General features: G+C 50.8%; 1 protein-coding gene across 1 annotated transcript; it reads right to left on the minus strand.

Annotated features, from left to right (window-relative positions):
- Positions 1-614: 614 nt before the first annotated feature.
- Positions 615-19,506, minus strand: LOC137311609 (inositol-trisphosphate 3-kinase B-like). Its single transcript, XM_067978707.1, has 4 exons — positions 19,261-19,506; positions 14,893-14,996; positions 2,053-2,262; positions 615-954 (listed from the first exon to the last, which is right to left on the minus strand). The coding sequence occupies exons 1-4, from the start codon at positions 19,504-19,506 to the stop codon at positions 615-617; spliced, it is 900 nt and encodes a 299-aa protein (XP_067834808.1).
- Between the last annotated feature and the right edge of the window lie 921 nt (positions 19,507-20,427).

Here is a 20,427-nt window from a genome sequence, read left to right on the forward strand (position 1 = left end):
TATTAAGTGTTGGCCGGAAGCTGTAAAGAGGCTTGTTACAAGGGGGTCTCCTCAGTCCCCTCACTTCATACAACCACCCACACACCGCATAGGAATCGCAGGCCGTATCTCACCCATTGTCACAGGGCAGAGGATTGTTTCATTAACCCTCGCTGCACACACCTACCTCCCATTTCAAAAACAATTCAGCTGATTGGGTAGGAAGACTGAGATGGATAGATTTTTGGAGTCTAGGGGAATCAAGGGATATGGGGATCGGGCGGGAAAGTGGAGTTGAGGTCGAAGATCAGCCATGATCTGATTGAATGGTGGAGCAGGCTCGAGGGGCAGAATGGCCTACTCCTGCTCCTATTTCTTATGTTCTTATGTTCTTATGTAGGAAAGGACTTGTACTTATATATAGGGCCTTTCTGGTGTTGGTGGAGGGATCGATATTGTCCAGGGCACCGGGGAGAACTCCCCTGCTCTTCTTCGAACAGTGGCCGTAGGATCTTTTTACGTCCACCTGAGAGGGCAGACGGGGCCTCGGTTTAATGTCTCATCCGAAAAACGGCACCTCAGACTGACGGTCCTCTCACTGCAGACGTGTTTTTATTAAGAGGGAGCAACACCAATCACATTCTTGTGAAGTCAGCGGATATGGGGATGACCTCGAGGACCCTGGTAGAGCCCCACCGCCACCGCCGCCACCGCCGCTGTAAGTTTGAAAACTTTCGTGTTAGACGGGATAAAGTGGTTTGCTCACTCACCTTGACCCCTTCGATCCTGAAGCCCAGCGTGGAGGTGGAGCTGATTGTCTCTCTCCACTGCATGTACCGGGGCTTGGTGACCGCGCGCTGTGCCTGCTCCTCTTCTGTCGGTGCCTCAGGGTCCACCTCCACCATCTTCTGGTACATGTCCCTCCTCAGGCTGGGCTTCTTCCTCGCCTTGGTCAACTCCTCTTCCAGGTACGTTCTGTGAAGACCGCAATCGCCATGTTGAGGAGTTGGGGTTGGTGGGGTCATTTTTATTTCCTGCCCATCCCCCGCCCCCCCCCCCCCTCCCCCTCTTCTCTTGGAAACGTTGACTCTTTTGCTGGTGGGGACAGGGCGACCGGCCGATAGGCCCAGTCTGCCCCTCGGTACCCTGCCCCAAGCGGGCATGTTCACCTGTGCGGTGAGGTAAATCGGGAGGAAACTCTTTCCATTGGCCATTGAGTTGGTAACTAGGGGGAGCATCAACTTCAGATCATCATCAAAAGAACAAGGTTCCTTTTCACAGACAAATAGGGTTGTTAAGGCACGGAACGCCTAACCAGAAATAGCGGTGAAAGCTTTTAACAGGGGAGTGGAGAAAGAGAACTGACCTGAGCTTAGGAGTGTCCAGGAATTACAAACCAATCGCCAGGTCACCAGCAACCCAAGAGAAAAATCACCGGGGCAGTAAACACGATCGGGTTCTTTTCATTTTCCTTGAACACTTTCATTTTATTGGTTATAAAAATATTGGCGATGGGGAAAAGCTGTTTGACTGACGGTCAAGATTCATCCAATCGGGTAAGAAGGAGTCTGTTCGCTTTCCAATTGGCCGTGGGAAGGCAGGGGGCGCCGGGAGGAAGGACCAATGGCGGAAGTGTGTGGGGGGGGGGGGGCGGGGAGGTCATGTGGTGAAACCTCCGGAGATCTACCCGACCAGAGTTGGTGACCTTACCCTGAGCTCCACTGAGGCCTTTCTACAGGCCCCAAGACTTACCAAGGCTAAAATAATTGATCCTGCAGGGGATTAATTACTTTGACAACTATGGGGGCTTTTTGAGGCTCCCTTAGGAGCAGAAGTGTTGCAGCCCCTAAAGGCGGTGGATGCTGGGGGTCAATTGAAAATGTTAAGACTGAGAGCGATAGATTTTTTGTTGGGAAAGGGTATCGTGGCATATGGAGCTAAGGTGGGCAAATGGGGTTGAGGTGCAGATCAGCCATGATCTCACTGAATGGCAAAAGAGCCCGAGGGGCCGAATGGGCCTACTCCTGTTCCTAATGTTCTAAGGATCAGGGACCAGGGGACGGGCCGACTCACCTCACTCCCATTTTGCAGTCCATCACGCAGGGCAGGTCGAACTCCGCCAGCAGGTCGTCCATCTGGTTGTACCTTTCACCGTCCTTCTCCACCTCGCCGTGGTAAGCTGGCACGTAGGGCCGCAGAGCGTCGGACATCAAGCGGGCCAGGCAACGCTGCTCGCACTCACAGTGCTTCTTCAAGATCTTGCCGTTGGCCCCGGCCTTGAAACTACCTGCGTCGGAGAGGGTCACAGAACAGTGAAGGGTGGCTTCATTGATCTAGAGGTGGGCTTACGCGCCTTGTGTCGTATTTCTGAATCCAGGCCTGGATCCAGGCACTGAACCCTGGGGCCGTACACTCAGCACCTCCCCCACGCACCCCCCCCCCCCACCCCTGGCTGACTTCAATCCCCTAACTAATGCCTGCTCTTCCCTCTCTTTCAGCCAATTCCTTACCCACCTCCAGCTTTTACCGAGGAGACCCATTGTGTAGCAGCCTCTCATGTGGAACTTTATCAAAGGCTTTCCACAAGTCCAGGTTCACTGCCTCGTACAGCTTCCCGGAGCCCGCTATAGATGTAACTCCCTCATAAACACCTCAGAGGTCAGCCAGGCAGTAACTTCCCTCTTCTGAAGACCCCTTAACTCCCACTTCCGAGCTTATTTGTCTATAGGTGACCCTAAGCTTTCTCCCTAATCACCGATTCCATCCCTTAACCTGTTGTTGATGTAAAACTCCCAGTTACCAGGTTTGTTTTGTTGCCCTGTTTGAAACGTTGGCTTGTCTCCAAATCCAGTGGGACTTCCCCTGGTTTCCCCGGGCTCTCTCATGCTTCCTGTCAGCACACTCTACGTCCGGACCCCAGATACTCCCTGGGCAATGCAGCATCCGTCCCTGAGGGTTTGAAGCCTGTCTAGAATATCTATGCAAGTGATGTTAAAATTTAAAGGTATCGGCTGTGGTTCAGTGCGTCGCACTCTCTCCTCCGAGTCTGAAGGTCATTGGTTCAAAAGTCCCCCTCCAGAGACTTGAGCACATAATCCAGGCTAACCCTACCAGTGCAGTACTAAGGGAGTGCTTCACTGTCAGAGGTGCTGTCTCTTGGAGAAGAATTTAAACAGGTCTGCCCTCTCAGGTGGACATCAAAGATTCCATGGCACTATTTTGAAGAGGAGCAGGGGAGTTCTCCCCAGTGTTCAGTCCAGTATTTATCCCTCAACCAATATTACTGAAAAAAACAGATTATCTGGTCATTAACACATTGTTGTTTGTGGGATCTTGCTGTGCGCAAATTGGCTGCTGCATTTTCTGCATTACAACAGTGTCTACACTTCAAAAAGCACTTCATTGGTTGTAAAGGTCTTTGGACGTTGTGAAAGGCACTATATGAATGGAAGTTCTTTCTTTCACCCATGCAGCCCTCCTACGACAGGTGATGCGTTACGAGTGCTTCCTCATGAGTACTTCTAGGGAATAATCATTTAGTATTTTTAATTAATTCTCAGTTTCACCAAAAGTTAACCCCTTCATTAAACAGTGGAGAACGGAGAGCATAAGTGCGTTTTGATTTGACAGTCATGTCACCCTTTCATCCCCGGTAACGTCTCGGGGAATCTGCCTCGCACCCTTTCCCCAGTAGCATCGGAGCAAAGGAAGCAGTTGGGATCGGGTTGCATTCTACAAATCAGGGCGATACTGACTCTTTAACTGACCCAGACAACAGGCACCAAGTGAAATCAGGGCCGTTACGTCTTGGTTTGTTTTTAAATTGCTTTGCATTTCCAGTACAGTGACCTCAGGATGGGACAGTGACCTTAGGATGGGACAGTGGCTATAGGACGGGAGAGTGACTATAGGACGGGAGAGTGACTATAGGACGGGAGAGTGACTATAGGACGGGAGAGTGACTACAGGACGGGAGAGTGACTATAGGACGGGTGAGTGACTATAGGACGGGAGAGTGACTATAGGACGGGAGAGTGACTATAGGACTGGAGAGTGACTATAGGATTGGAGAGTGACTATAGGATGGAACAGTGACTATAGGATTGGAGAGTGACTATAGGATGGAACAGTGACTATAGGATTGGAGAGTGACTATAGGGTGGTAGAGTGACTATAGGATGGGAGAATGACTATAGGGTGGGAGAGTGACTATAGGGTGGGAGAATGACTATAGGATGGGAGAGTGACTATAGGACGGGAGAGTGACTATAGGACGGGAGAGTGACTATAGGACGGGAGAGTGACTATAGGACTGGAGAGTGACTATAGGATTGGAGAGTGACTATAGGATGGAACAGTGACTATAGGATTGGAGAGTGACTATAGGATGGAACAGTGACTATAGGATTGGAGAGTGACTATAGGGTGGGAGAGTGACTATAGGGTGGGAGAATGACTATAGGATGGGAGAGTGACTATAGGGTGGGAGAATGACTGTAGGGTGGTAGAGTCACTATAGGATGGGAGAGTGAATATAGGTTGGGAGAGTGACTATAGGCTGAGTCATTGAATACATTCAAGGCTGAGTTAGACAAATTTTTGATCAGCAAGGGAGTCAAAGGATATGGGGAAAGGGCGGGAAAGTGGAGTTGAGGTAAAAATCAGATCAGCCATGATCTCATTAAATGGCGGAGCAGGCTCGAGGGGCCGAATGGCCTATTCCTGCTCCTTTCACTTATGGTCTTATAGGGTGGGAGGGTGACTATAGGGTGGGAGAGTGACTATAGGGTGGGAGAGTGACTATAGGGTGGGAGAGTGCCTATAGGATGGGAGAATGACTATAGGGTGGGAGAGTGACTACAGGATGGGAGAGTGACTATAGGGTGGTAGAGTGACTATAAGGTGGTAGAGTGACTTTTGGATTGGAGAGTGAATATAGGGTGGGAGAGTGACTATAGGGTGGTAGAGTGACTATAGGGTGGGAGAGTGACCATAGGGTGGGAGAGTGACTATAGGGTGGGAGAGTGACTATAGGGTGGTAGAGTGACTATAGGGTGGGAGAGTGACCATAGGGTGGGAGAGTGAATATAGGGTTGGAGAGTGAATATAGGGTGGGAGAGTGACTATAGGGTGGGAGAGTGACTATAGGGTGGGAGAGTGACTATAGGGTGGTAGAGTGACTATAGGGTGGGAGAGTGACCATAGGGTGGGAGAGTGAATATAGGGTTGGAGAGTGAATATAGGGTGGGAGAGTGACTATAGGATTGGAGAGTGAATATAGGGTGGGAGAGTGACTATAGGGTGGTAGAGTGACTATAGGATGGGAGCGTGACTATAGGGTGGGAGAGTGACTATAGGGTGGGAGAGTGACTATAGGATGGGAGAATGACTATAGGGTGGTAGAGTGACTATAGGGTGGGAGAGTGACTATAGGATTGGAGAGTGAATATAGGGTGGGAGAGTGACTATAGGGTGGTAGAGTGACTATAGGATGGGAGAGTGACTATAGGGTGGGAGAGTGACTATAGGGTGGGAGAGTGACTATAGGGTGGGAGAGTGAATATAGGGTGGGAGAGTGAATATAGGGTGGGAGAGTGACTATAGGATTGGAGAGTGAATATAGGGTGGGAGAGTGACTATAGGGTGGTAGAGTGACTATAGGGTGGGAGAGTGACTATAGGGTGGGAGAGTGACTATAGGGTGGGAGAGTGACTATAGGATGGGAGAATGACTGCAGGATGGTAGAGTGACTATAGGGTGGGAGAATGACTATAGGGTGGGAGAGTGACTATAGGATGGGAGAATGATTGCAGGATGGTAGAGTGACTATAGGATGGGAGAATGACTATAGGGTGGGAGAATGAGTATAGGGTGGGCGAGTGACTATAGGGTGGTAGAGTGGCTATAGGCTGGGAGAGTGACTATAGGGTGGGAGAGTGAATATAGGGTGGGAGAGTGACTATAGGGTGGTAGAGTGACTATAGGGTGGTAGAGTGACTATAGGGTGGGAGAGTGACGATAGGGTGGGAGAGTGACTATAGGGTGGGAGAGTGACTATAGGATGGGAGAATGACTGCAAGATGGTAGAGTGACTATAGGATGGGAGAATGACGATAGGGTGGGCGAGTGACTATAGGGTGGGAGAGTGACTATAGGGTGGTAGAGTGGCTATAGGCTGGGAGAATGACTATAGGGTGGGCGAGTGACTATAGGATGGGAGAGTGACTATAGGGTGGTAGAGTGACTATAGGGTGGGCGAGTGACTATAGGGTGGGAGAGTGACTATAGGGTGGTAGAGTGACTATAGGGTGGGAGAGTGACTATAGGGTGGGCGAGTGACTATAGGGTGGTAGAGTGGCTATAGGCTGGGAGAATGACTATAGGGTGGGCGAGTGACTATAGGGTGGGAGAGTGACTATAGGGTGGTAGAGTGACTATAGGGTGGGAGAGTGACTATAGGATGGGAGAGTGAATATAGGGTGGGAGAGTGACTATAGGGTGGTACAGTGACTATAGGGTGGGAGAGTGACGATAGGGTGGGAGAGTGACTATAGGGTGGGAGAGTGACTATAGGGTGGTAGAGTGACTATAAGGTGGTAGAGTGACTTTTGGATTGGAGAGTGAATATAGGGTGGGAGAGTGACTATAGGGTGGTACAGTGACTATAGGGTGGGAGAGTGACGATAGGGTGGGAGAATGACTGCAGGATGGTAGAGTGACTATAGGATGGGAGAATGACTATAGGGTGGGAGAGTGACTATAGGATGGGAGAATGACTGCAGGATGGTAGAGTGACTATAGGATGGGAGAATGACTATAGGGTGGGAGAGTGACTATAGGATGGGAGAATGACTGCAGGATGGTAGAGTGACTATAGGATGGGAGAATGACTATAGGGTGGGAGAATGACTATAGGGTGGGAGAATGACTATAGGGTGGGCGAGTGACTATAGGGTGGTAGAGTGGCTATAGGCTGGGAGAGTGACTATAGGGTGGGAGAGTGAATATAGGGTGGTAGAGTGACTATAGGGTGGTAGAGTGACTATAGGGTGGTAGAGTGACTATAGGGTGGGAGAGTGACGATAGGGTGGGAGAGTGACGATAGGGTGGGAGAGTGACTATAGGGTGGGAGAGTGACGATAGGGTGGGAGAGTGACTATAGGGTGGGAGAATGACTGCAGGATGGGAGAGTGACTATAGGATGGGAGAATGACTGCAGGATGGTAGAGTGACTATAGGGTGGTAGAGTGACTATAGGGTGGGAGAGTGACCATAGGGTGGGAGAGTGACTATAGGGTGGGAGAGTGACTATAGGGTGGTAGAGTGACTTTTGGATTGGAGAGTGAATATAGGGTGGGAGAGTGACTATAGGGTGGTAGAGTGACTATAGGGTGGGAGAGTGACCATAGGGTGGGAGAGTGACTATAGGGTGGGAGAGTGACTATAGGGTGGTAGAGTGACTATAGGGTGGGAGAGTGACCATAGGGTGGGAGAGTGAATATAGGGTTGGAGAGTGAATATAGGGTGGGAGAGTGACTATAGGATTGGAGAGTGAATATAGGGTGGGAGAGTGACTATAGGGTGGTAGAGTGACTATAGGATGGGAGCGTGACTATAGGGTGGGAGAGTGACTATAGGGTGGGAGAGTGACTATAGGATGGGAGAATGACTATAGGGTGGTAGAGTGACTATAGGGTGGGAGAGTGACTATAGGATTGGAGAGTGAATATAGGGTGGGAGAGTGACTATAGGGTGGTAGAGTGACTATAGGATGGGAGAGTGACTATAGGGTGGGAGAGTGACTATAGGGTGGGAGAGTGACTATAGGGTGGGAGAGTGAATATAGGGTGGGAGAGTGAATATAGGGTGGGAGAGTGACTATAGGATTGGAGAGTGAATATAGGGTGGGAGAGTGACTATAGGGTGGTAGAGTGACTATAGGATGGGAGAGTGACTATAGGGTGGGAGAGTGACTATAGGGTGGGAGAGTGACTATAGGGTGGGAGAGTGACTATAGGATGGGAGAATGACTGCAGGATGGTAGAGTGACTATAGGGTGGGAGAATGACTATAGGGTGGGAGAGTGACTATAGGATGGGAGAATGATTGCAGGATGGTAGAGTGACTATAGGATGGGAGAATGACTATAGGGTGGGAGAATGACTATAGGGTGGGCGAGTGACTATAGGGTGGTAGAGTGGCTATAGGCTGGGAGAGTGACTATAGGGTGGGAGAGTGAATATAGGGTGGGAGAGTGACTATAGGGTGGTAGAGTGACTATAGGGTGGGAGAGTGACTATAGGGTGGTAGAGTGGCTATAGGCTGGGAGAATGACTATAGGGTGGGCGAGTGACTATAGGATGGGAGAGTGACTATAGGGTGGTAGAGTGACTATAGGGTGGGCGAGTGACTATAGGGTGGGAGAGTGACTATAGGGTGGTAGAGTGACTATAGGGTGGGAGAGTGACTATAGGGTGGGCGAGTGACTATAGGGTGGTAGAGTGGCTATAGGCTGGGAGAATGACTATAGGGTGGGCGAGTGACTATAGGATGGGAGAGTGACTATAGGGTGGTAGAGTGACTATAGGGTGGTAGAGTGACTATAGGGTGGGCGAGTGACTATAGGGTGGGAGAGTGACTATAGGGTGGTAGAGTGACTATAGGGTGGGAGAGTGACTATAGGATGGGAGAGTGAATATAGGGTGGGAGAGTGACTATAGGGTGGTACAGTGACTATAGGGTGGGAGAGTGACGATAGGGTGGGAGAGTGACTATAGGGTGGGAGAGTGACTATCGGGTGGTAGAGTGACTATAAGGTGGTAGAGTGAATATAGGGTGGGAGAGTGAATATAGGGTGGGAGAGTGACTATAGGGTGGTACAGTGACTATAGGGTGGGAGAGTGACGATAGGGTGGGAGAATGACTGCAGGATGGTAGAGTGACTATAGGATGGGAGAATGACTATAGGGTGGGAGAGTGACTATAGGATGGGAGAATGACTGCAGGATGGTAGAGTGACTATAGGATGGGAGAATGACTATAGGGTGGGAGAGTGACTATAGGATGGGAGAATGACTGCAGGATGGTAGAGTGACTATAGGATGGGAGAATGACTATAGGGTGGGAGAATGACTATAGGGTGGGAGAATGACTATAGGGTGGGCGAGTGACTATAGGGTGGTAGAGTGGCTATAGGCTGGGAGAGTGACTATAGGGTGGGAGAGTGAATATAGGGTGGTAGAGTGACTATAGGTTGGTAGAGTGACTATAGGGTGGTAGAGTGACTATAGGGTGGGAGAGTGACGATAGGGTGGGAGAGTGACGATAGGGTGGGAGAGTGACTATAGGGTGGGAGAGTGACGATAGGGTGGGAGAGTGACTATAGGGTGGGAGAATGACTGCAGGATGGGAGAGTGACTATAGGATGGGAGAATGACTGCAGGATGGTAGAGTGACTATAGGGTGGTAGAGTGACTATAGGGTGGGCGAGTGACTATAGGGTGGGAGAGTGACTATAGGGTGGTAGAGTGGCTATAGGCTGGGAGAATGACTATAGGGTGGGCGAGTGACTATAGGATGGGAGAGTGACTATAGGGTGGTAGAGTGACTATAGGGTGGGCGAGTGACTATAGGGTGGTAGAGTGACTATAGGGTGGGCGAGTGACTATAGGGTGGGAGAGTGACTATAGGGTGGTAGAGTGACTATAGGGTGGGAGAGTGACTATAGTGTGGGCGAGTGACTATAGGGTGGTAGAGTGGCTATAGGGTGGTAGAGTGACTATTGGGTGATAGAGTGACTATAGGGTGGGCGAGTGACTATAGGGTGGGCGAGTGACTATAGGGTGGGAGAGTGACTATAGGGTGGTAGAGTGACTATAGGGTGGGAGAGTGACTATAGGATGGGAGAGTGAATATAGGGTGGTAGAGTGACTATAAGGTGGTAGAGTGACTTTTGGATTGGAGAGTGAATATAGGGTGGGAGAGTGACTATAGGGTGGTAGAGTGACTATAGGGTGGGAGAGTGACGATAGGGTGGGAGAGTGACTATAGGGTGGGAGAGTGACTATAGGATGGGAGAATGACTGCAGGATGGTAGAGTGACTATAGGATGGGAGAATGACTGCAGGATGGTAGAGTGACTATAGGGTGGTAGAGTGACTATAGGGTGGGCGAGTGACTATAGGGTGGGAGAGTGACTATAGGGTGGGAGAATGACTATAGGGTGGGAGAATGACTATAGGGTGGGAGAATGACTATAGGGTGGGCGAGTGACGATAGGGTGGTAGAGTGGCTATAGGCTGGGAGAGTGACTATAGGGTGGGAGAGTGAATATAGGGTGGGAGAGTGACTATAGGGTGGTAGAGTGACTATAGGGTGGTAGAGTGACTATAGGGTGGGAGAGTGACGATAGGGTGGGAGAGTGACTATAGGGTGGGAGAGTGACTATAGGATGGGAGAATGATTGCAGGATGGTAGAGTGACTATAGGGTGGTAGAGTGACTATAGGGTGGGCGAGTGACTATAGGGTGGGAGAGTGACTATAGGGTGGTAGAGTGGCTATAGGCTGGGAGAATGACTATAGGGTGGGCGAGTGACTATAGGATGGGAGAGTGACTATAGGGTGGTAGAGTGACTATAGGATGGGAGAGTGACTATAGGGTGGTAGAGTGACTATAGGGTGGTAGAGTGACTATAGGGTGGGAGAGTGACGATAGGGTGGGAGAGTGACTATAGGGTGGGAGAGTGACTATAGGATGGGAGAATGACTGCAGGATGGTAGAGTGACTATAGGGTGGGAGAATGACTATAGGGTGGGAGAGTGACTATAGGATGGGAGAATGATTGCAGGATGGTAGAGTGACTATAGGGTGGTAGAGTGACTATAGGGTGGGCGAGTGACTATAGGGTGGGAGAGTGACTATAGGGTGGTAGAGTGGCTATAGGCTGGGAGAATGACTATAGGGTGGGCGAGTGACTATAGGATGGGAGAGTGACTATAGGGTGGTAGAGTGACTATAGGATGGGAGAGTGGCGATAGGGTGGTAGAGTGACTATAGGGTGGGCGAGTGACTATAGGGTGGGAGAGTGACTATAGGGTGGTAGAGTGACTATAGGGTGGGAGAGTGACTATAGGGTGGGCGAGTGACTATAGGGTGGTAGAGTAGCTATAGGCTGGGAGAGTGACTATAGGGTGGGCGAGTGACTATAGGATGGGAGAGTGACTATAGGGTGGTAGAGTGACTATAGGGTGGGCGAGTGACTATAGGGTGGTAGAGTGACTATAGGGTGGTAGAGTGACTATAGGGTGGGCGAGTGACTATAGGGTGGGAGAGTGACTATAGGGTGGTAGAGTGACTATAGGGTGGGAGAGTGACTATAGGGTGGGCGAGTGACTATAGGGTGGTAGAGTGGCTATAGGCTGGGAGAATGACTATAGGGTGGGCGAGTGACTATAGGATGGGAGAGTGACTATAGGGTGGTAGAGTGACTATAGGGTGGGCGAGTGACTATCGGGTGGGAGAGTGACTATAGGGTGGTAGAGTGGCTATAGGCTGGGAGAATGACTATAGGGTGGGCGAGTGACTATAGGATGGGAGAATGACTATAGGGTGGGAGAATGACTATAGGGTGGGAGAATGACTATAGGGTGGGCGAGTGACTATAGGGTGGTAGAGTGGCTATAGGCTGGGAGAGTGACTATAGGGTGGGAGAGTGAATATAGGGTGGTAGAGTGACTATAGGGTGGTAGAGTGACTATAGGGTGGTAGAGTGACTATAGGGTGGGAGAGTGACGATAGGGTGGGAGAGTGACGATAGGGTGGGAGAGTGACTATAGGGTGGGAGAGTGACGATAGGGTGGGAGAGTGACGATAGGGTGGGAGAATGACTGCAGGATGGGAGAGTGACTATAGGATGGGAGAATGACTGCAGGATGGTAGAGTGACTATAGGGTGGTAGAGTGACTATAGGGTGGGCGAGTGACTATAGGGTGGGAGAGTGACTATAGGGTGGTAGAGTGGCTATAGGCTGGGAGAATGACTATAGGGTGGGCGAGTGACTATAGGATGGGAGAGTGACTATAGGGTGGTAGAGTGACTATAGGGTGGGCGAGTGACTATAGGGTGGTAGAGTGACTATAGGGTGGGCGAGTGACTATAGGGTGGGAGAGTGACTATAGGGTGGTAGAGTGACTATAGGGTGGGAGAGTGACTATAGTGTGGGCGAGTGACTATAGGGTGGTAGAGTGGCTATAGGGTGGTAGAGTGACTATTGGGTGGTAGAGTGACTATAGGGTGGGCGAGTGACTATAGGGTGGGCGAGTGACTATAGGGTGGGAGAGTGACTATGGGGTGGTAGAGTGACTATAGGGTGGGAGAGTGACTATAGGATGGGAGAGTGAATATAGGGTGGTAGAGTGACTATAAGGTGGTAGAGTGACTTTTGGATTGGAGAGTGAATATAGGGTGGGAGAGTGACTATAGGGTGGTAGAGTGACTATAGGGTGGGAGAGTGACGATAGGGTGGGAGAGTGACTATAGGGTGGGAGAGTGACTATAGGATGGGAGAATGACTGCAGGATGGTAGAGTGACTATAGGATGGGAGAATGACTGCAGGATGGTAGAGTGACTATAGGGTGGTAGAGTGACTATAGGGTGGGCGAGTGACTATAGGGTGGGAGAGTGACTATAGGGTGGGAGAGTGACTATAGGGTGGGAGAATGACTATAGGGTGGGAGAATGACTATAGGGTGGGAGAATGACTATAGGGTGGGCGAGTGACGATAGGGTGGTAGAGTGGCTATAGGCTGGGAGAGTGACTATAGGGTGGGAGAGTGAATATAGGGTGGGAGAGTGACTATAGGGTGGTAGAGTGACTATAGGGTGGTAGAGTGACTATAGGGTGGGAGAGTGACGATAGGGTGGGAGAGTGACTATAGGGTGGGAGAGTGACTATAGGATGGGAGAATGATTGCAGGATGGTAGAGTGACTATAGGGTGGTAGAGTGACTATAGGGTGGGCGAGTGACTATAGGGTGGGAGAGTGACTATAGGGTGGGAGAGTGACTATAGGGTGGTAGAGTGGCTATAGGCTGGGAGAATGACTATAGGGTGGGCGAGTGACTATAGGATGGGAGAGTGACTATAGGGTGGTAGAGTGACTATAGGATGGGAGAGTGACTATAGGGTGGTAGAGTGACTATAGGGTGGTAGAGTGACTATAGGGTGGGAGAGTGACGATAGGGTGGGAGAGTGACTATAGGGTGGTAGAGTGGCTATAGGCTGGGAGAATGACTATAGGGTGGGCGAGTGACTATAGGATGGGAGAGTGACTATAGGGTGGTAGAGTGACTATAGGATGGGAGAGTGACTATAGGGTGGTAGAGTGACTATAGGGTGGTAGAGTGACTATAGGGTGGGAGAGTGACGATAGGGTGGGAGAGTGACTATAGGGTGGGAGAATGACTGCAGGATGGTAGAGTGACTATAGGGTGGGAGAATGACTATAGGGTGGGAGAGTGACTATAGGATGGGAGAATGATTGCAGGATGGTAGAGTGACTATAGGGTGGTAGAGTGACTATAGGGTGGGCGAGTGACTATAGGGTGGGAGAGTGACTATAGGGTGGTAGAGTGGCTATAGGCTGGGAGAATGACTATAGGGTGGGCGAGTGACTATAGGATGGGAGAGTGACTATAGGGTGGTAGAGTGACTATAGGATGGGAGAATGGCTATAGGGTGGTAGAGTGACTATAGGGTGGGCGAGTGACTATAGGGTGGGAGAGTGACTATAGGGTGGTAGAGTGACTATAGGGTGGGAGAGTGACTATAGGGTGGGCGAGTGACTATCGGGTGGTAGAGTAGCTATAGGCTGGGAGAGTGACTATAGGGTGGGCGAGTGACTATAGGATGGGAGAGTGACTATAGGGTGGTAGAGTGACTATAGGGTGGGCGAGTGACTATAGGGTGGTAGAGTGACTATAGGGTGGTAGAGTGATTATAGGGTGGGCGAGTGACTATAGGGTGGGAGAGTGACTATAGGGTGGTAGAGTGACTATAGGGTGGGAGAGTGACTATAGGGTGGGCGAGTGACTATAGGGTGGTAGAGTGGCTATAGGCTGGGAGAATGACTATAGGGTGGGCGAGTGACTATAGGATGGGAGAGTGACTATAGGGTGGTAGAGTGACTATAGGGTGGGCGAGTGACTATCGGGTGGGAGAGTGACTATAGGGTGGTAGAGTGGCTATAGGCTGGGAGAATGACTATAGGGTGGGCGAGTGACTATAGGATGGGAGAGTGACTATAGGGTGGTAGAGTGACTATAGGGTGGGCGAGTGACTATAGGGTGGGAGAGTGACTATAGGGTGGGAGAGTGACTATAGGGTGGGCGAGTGACTATAGGGTGGGAGAGTGACTATAGGGTGGGAGAGTGACTATAGGGTGGGAGAGTGAATATAGGGTGGGACAATCAATGCTGGTCTGTACATTAGCCAATCTCAGTTGTTTCAGGGACTGGGACATTATAATTAACCTCATCACCCCTGAGTTGGGGAGGGAGACAAATCACTATGGTCCCTGCTCCTAAAGCCTGTCCAATGCCCCAGCTCTCATATGGCCTTTCAGACACTCTCGGATATGCATCTGGTTCAACAACCATCACTGGGGGGTTAAACCGTATCCCAGGAAGAGTCCTGAGAGGAGGGAATCAAAAAGTGAGGGGGATGAAAAGGATGGGATAATGAGGGTTCCCAATAAATCATTGCGTGGTGTCAAGTTGACATCCAATTCCTTAATGAGTGGAAAATACACTGAGTTCGATATCTCCAGTCACTTTCCTTAACCCAGCCCGACCCCAGAACGGAATCCAAGTGTACGGTTTATCTGGGAGCACTAATATCTGCAGGGTGCGTTACCTACCTGCGTGTCCCGCTAGCTGTATCCATGGATACCGTTTCTTGAAGGACATCACAAAGGGTGACCAGTGCACCATGTTTTTGATCTTCCTCCAGGATTTACTCTGAAATACAGGCAGAGGGAGCAAATAAGTAAGGACACACATTCACCTGGGACAGGTAACCCACGCCCAGCAACACCTTAACTGGCACCAGAGATAGTCCACCTGGCACAGGTAACCCACGCCCAGCAACACCTTAACTGGCACCAGAGATAGTCCACCTGGGACAGGTAACACATGCCCAGCAACACCTTAACTGGCACCAGAGATAGTCCACCTGGGACAGGTAACCCATGCCCAGCAACACCTTAACTAGCACCAGAGATAGTCCACCTGGGACAGGTAACACATGCCCAGCAACACCTTAACTGGCACCAGAGATAGTCCACCTGGGACAGGTAACCCATGCCCAGCAACACCTTAACTAGCACCAGAGATAGTCCACCTGGGACAGGTAACACATGCCCAGCAACACCTTAACTGGCACCAGAGATAGTCCACCTGGGACAGGTAACACATGCCCAGCAACACCTTAACTGGCACCAGAGATAGTCCACCTGGGACAGGTAACCCATGCCCAGCAACACCTTAACTAGCACCAGAGATAGTCCACCTGGGACAGGTAACCCATGCCCAGCAACACCTTAACTGGCACCAGAGATAGTCCACCTGGCACTGGTAACCCACGCCCTGCAAATACCTGGAACACTGCAGGCAACGAACAGGTAGGTTAGAAAATAATGGCTCTTCAGGTTTACAGAAGAATCACAGAAAGACAGAAAAAGCCGCCCTCTACCCCCCGCCCACCACCCACCCACCATGGTATCAAGGATAACTGCCTGAGTCTTTTGCCAGATTGTGAAGTGGCGGGGCCTTGGGTTCCCACCCTGTCAAACCAGGAGCAGGGAGGATCATGAGGCAAAGGGGGAGGGTCCAGAAGTGCCGACGTCACCACTGATTATTTCTGCTCCTGATAGGAAGGTGCAACTCCCTTCACTGTGTCACCTACACCTGTAATTTTGAAGGACAATTAGCTGCACCCCGTCCACTGATTAATCATTTCTAGTGTTACTGAGCAAGTGGTGTAGTTCACAACTCACACCACACACAGAGCATGCCGCACCACACCCTCTCTCCACATTCTCTTTCTCTTTCTCTCTCAGTCTTTCTTTTTCTTTCTTTTGCTCTCTACTTCTCTCCCTTTCTCTCTCTCTCTCACACATGTAAGAGCGTAGGAACATAGGAGGACCAGAGCTGGAAAGGCCCACTCCGGACGGACCCCATGTCTGACTATCCCATCATGGATCACACCCACCTATCAGACCACCCGCTGATCCTCGAGCCGAGGAAACATGGGGTTCCTTCTCCAGCCCCCCCTGGAAAAAGTAGTCAAGCAGTTACAATATTTCTCTAACCCTCAATAGCTACTCCAGATATGGAGGCAGGTCCCTTGTAAAGGTGCCAATTGACCCTGAGTATCTGGGTGTCTGTTCCATCTGTCGTCTATCCTGTATGTGTGGCAGGGGATTCTGGTCTTTCTTCCTCTCTCTCTCTCTCTCTCACTCACACTTTCTCTCTTCTTTCCCCCTCCCCCATCACAAGCCCAGTGCTATGTTTCCTTACTCATCTATCGGTGTCTCAGCTCCTGGCACCCTGCCCAGGTTTACAATGCAATATGAGCCCTGCCGTCTGGTTCATTTAAGCAGATTTTAAAAATGCCAAATCTCAGCCTTTAGAAAAGTGAAAGCACTGGCTGGATGTGTCCCAGTGTCCAAACACCGGCTGGATGTGTCCCAGTGTCCAAACACTGGCTGGATGTGTCCCAGTGTCCAAACACTGGCTGGATGTGTCCCAGTGTCCAAACACCGGCTGGATGAGTCCCAGTGTCCAAACACTGGCTGGATGTGTCCCAGTGTCCAAATACTGGCTGGATGTGTCCCAGTGTCCAAACACCGGCTGGATGTGTCCCAGTGTCCAAACACTGGCTGGATGTGTCCCAGTGTCCAAACACCGGCTGGATGTGTCCCAGTGTCCAAACACCGGCTGGATGTGTCCCAGTGTCTAAACACCGGCTGGATGTATCCCAGTGTCCAAACACCGGCTGGATGTGTCCCAGTGTCCAAACACTGGCTGGATGTGTCCCAGTGTCCAAACACTGGCTGGATTTGTCCCAGTGTCCAAACACTGACTGGATGTGTCCCAGTGTCCTAACACTGGCTGGATGTGTCCCAGTGTCCAAACACTGGCTGGATGAGTCCCAGTGTCCAAACACTGGCTGAATGTGTCCCAGTGTCCAAACCCTGGCTGGATGTGTCCCAGTGACTAAACACTGGCTGGATGTGTCCCAGTGTCCAAACACTGGCTGGATTTGTCCCCGTGTCCAAACACTGGCTGGATGTGTCCCAGTGTCCAAACACTGGCTGGATTTGTCCCAGTGTCCAAACACTAGCTGGATGTGTCCCAGTGTCCAAACCCTGGCTGGATGTGTCCCAGTGACTAAACACTGGCTGGATGTGTCCCAGTGACTAAACACTGGCTGGATGTGTCCCAGTGTCCAAACACCGGCTGGATGTGTCCCAGTGTCCAAACACTGGCTGGATTTGTCCCAGTGTCCTAACACTGGCTGGATGTGTCCCAGTGTCCAAACACTGTGTCACTGTGTGATGTAGGCCAACATGGTAGTCAAGTTGTTTTTTTTTATTCGTTCATGGGATGTGGGCGTCACTGGCGAGGCCAACATTTATTGCCCATCCCTAATTGCCCTTGAGAAGGCGGTGGTGAGCCGCCTTCTTGAACCGCTGCAGTGAAGGTTCTCCCACAGTGCTGATAGGTAGGGAGTTCCAGGATTTTGACCCAGCGATGATGAAGGAACGGCGATATATTTCCAAGTCAGGATGGTGTGTGACTTGGAGGGGAACGTGCAGGTGGTGTTGTTCCCATGTACCTGCTGTCCTTGTCCTTCTAGGTGGTAGAGGTCGCGGGTTTGGGAGGTGCTGTCGAAGAAGCCTTGGTGAGTTGCTGCAGTGCATCCTGTGGATGGTACACACTGTGCACCGGTGGTGAAGGGAGTGAATGTTTAGGGTGGTGGATGGGGTGCCAATCAAGCGGCTGCTTTATCTTGGATGGTGTCGAGCTTCTTGAGTGTTGTTGGAGCTGCACTCAACCAGGCAAGTGGAGAGTATTCCATCACACTCCTGACTTGTGCCTTGTAGATGGTGGAAAGGCTTTGGGAAGTCAGAAGGTGAAACACTCACCGCAGAATACCCAGCCTCTGACCTGCTCTTGTAGCCACAGTATTTATATGGCTGGTCCAGTTAAGTTTCTTGTCAATGGTGACCCTCAGGATGTTGATGGTGGGGGATTCAGCAATGGTAATGCTGTTGAATATCAAGGAGAGGTGGTTAGACTCTCTCTTGTTGGAGATGGTCATTGCCTGGCACTTGTCTGGCGCGAATGTTACTTGCCACTTATGAGCCCAAGCCTGGATGTTGTCCAGGTCTTGCTGCATGCGGGCACGGACTGCTTCATTATCTGAGGGGTTGCGAATGGAACTGAACACTGTGCAATCATGAGCGAACATCCCCATTTCTGACCTTATGATGGAGGGAAGGTCATTGATGAAGCAGCTGAAGATGGTTGGGCCTAGGACACTGCCCTGAGGAACTCCTGCAGCATTGTCCTGGGGCTGAGATGATTGGCCTCCAACAACCACTACCATCTTCCTTTGTGCTAGGTATGACTCCAGCCACTGGAGAGTTTTCCCCCTGATTCTCATTGACTTCAATTTTACTAGGGCTCCTTGGTGCCACACTCGGTCAAATGCTGCCTTGATGTCAAGGGCAGTCACTCTGTGCACAGCGAGGTCTCACAAAGAAGATAAAATCAACAGATAACCTGTTTTTGATAGTGCTGTTTGAAGGAACAATGTTGGACAGGACACAAAGAGAACTCCCCTGCTCATCTTCGAATAGCGCAAGGGTGATCTTTTACATCCATCTGAACAGGCAGTTAGGGGGGTCTCAATTGAACGCCTCATCTGACAGTGCAGCACTCCCTCAGTACTGCATCAGAGTGCCAGCCTAGATTATGTGCCCAGCCTGTAGCGCCCTCTGATTTTGAAGTGGGGGTGCTACCAACTGAGCCAAATTGACACGCTGAAAGGAAATGGGAATGGGTGTTTCTGGGGCACTCTGCCCTAGACAGCCACCCAGTCACTATTCACAACCTATTTTGTTGCCGTGTGTACTGGTACATCTCTGATGACACTGAGCACTGTGGGGGGGGGGGCGGGGGATAGGTTTGGCGGGATTTCCGCACGACCTCTGACGCTGCTGGGACCCTGACGCAGGCTCCCCAGCAGCACCGCCGCTGCTCGGAAGGGACCACATTGCCGCAAAATCCCGGCGGCCCTGTAATGGCCTGAGCGCCCAGACGGCTGGAATGGTCCCACCGAACCTCGGCCCAGGCCTGGGCCTGCAGTAGCTTTAATGCTGGGGGCAGAAGGCAGGGTGAGGAGGCCTCCACGTAGCCCTTTCTCTTCATGGATGGAGGGGGGCGGGTGCCTCTGGGTCATTACCAACACCTAGCACCCCCCCCCCACTCCAGTATGGCGGTCTTGGGAAGTGGCGGTAAGACGGGTGGGCAGGACGACAGTCCACCAGGGACTGCCATGCCCCCCTCCCCCAATTGCCATTTCCATGCATTATGTGGGGAAGGAGCAGCGAGAGGCAGTCCCCAGGGTGACGCGGGGGAGGGGGAGGGGGAGGTAGCAGCTCGGGTGGTGAGGAGGCAGTAGCAGGATGAGTTTACACGGGCAACTCCCCTTATATATGTTGTAAACAATTTTACAACACCAAGTTATAGTCCAGCAATTTTATTTTAAATTCACAAGCTTTCGGAGGCTTCCTCCTTCCTCAGGTGAATGTTGTGGAAATGAAATCCTCGAAATGCTTGGTGATTACAGACAGTTTTTTCAACTGCCCGTTGCCAAGGCAATCAGTGTGCAGACAGACAGGTGTTACCTACAAGGTCTCCGAATATACAAATCACCAAAAAAAAACACAGAGATAGAGAGGTAGAAACATAGAAAAGACAGCAACTGACCCGTTATATTAAAAACAGATAACATTTGTTCGCTGGTGGGGTTACGTGTAGTGTGACATGAACCCAAGATCCCGGTTGAGGCCGACCTGATGGGTGCAGAACTTGGCTATCAATTTCTGCTCGACGATTTTGCGTTGTCATATGTTGACATAGGAATTTATAATGGGCAGAAGTTGACAGGAAGGGCATGCACATATCTATAATGTGCAATTTATATTTGCTATTCTCCCCTTCTGAGCATATAATCTAACTGACACTTCCAGTGCAGTACTGAGGGAGTGCTCCATTGTCGGAGGTGCCGTCTTTTGGATCAGACATTAAGCCGAGGCCCCGTTCTGCCTCTCAGGTGGATGTAAAAGATCCCATGGCATTACTTCAAAGACGAGCAGGG

This window comes from Heptranchias perlo, unplaced genomic scaffold (genome assembly GCF_035084215.1).
Source record: "Heptranchias perlo isolate sHepPer1 unplaced genomic scaffold, sHepPer1.hap1 HAP1_SCAFFOLD_364, whole genome shotgun sequence".
Lineage (NCBI taxonomy): Eukaryota > Metazoa > Chordata > Chondrichthyes > Hexanchiformes > Hexanchidae > Heptranchias > Heptranchias perlo.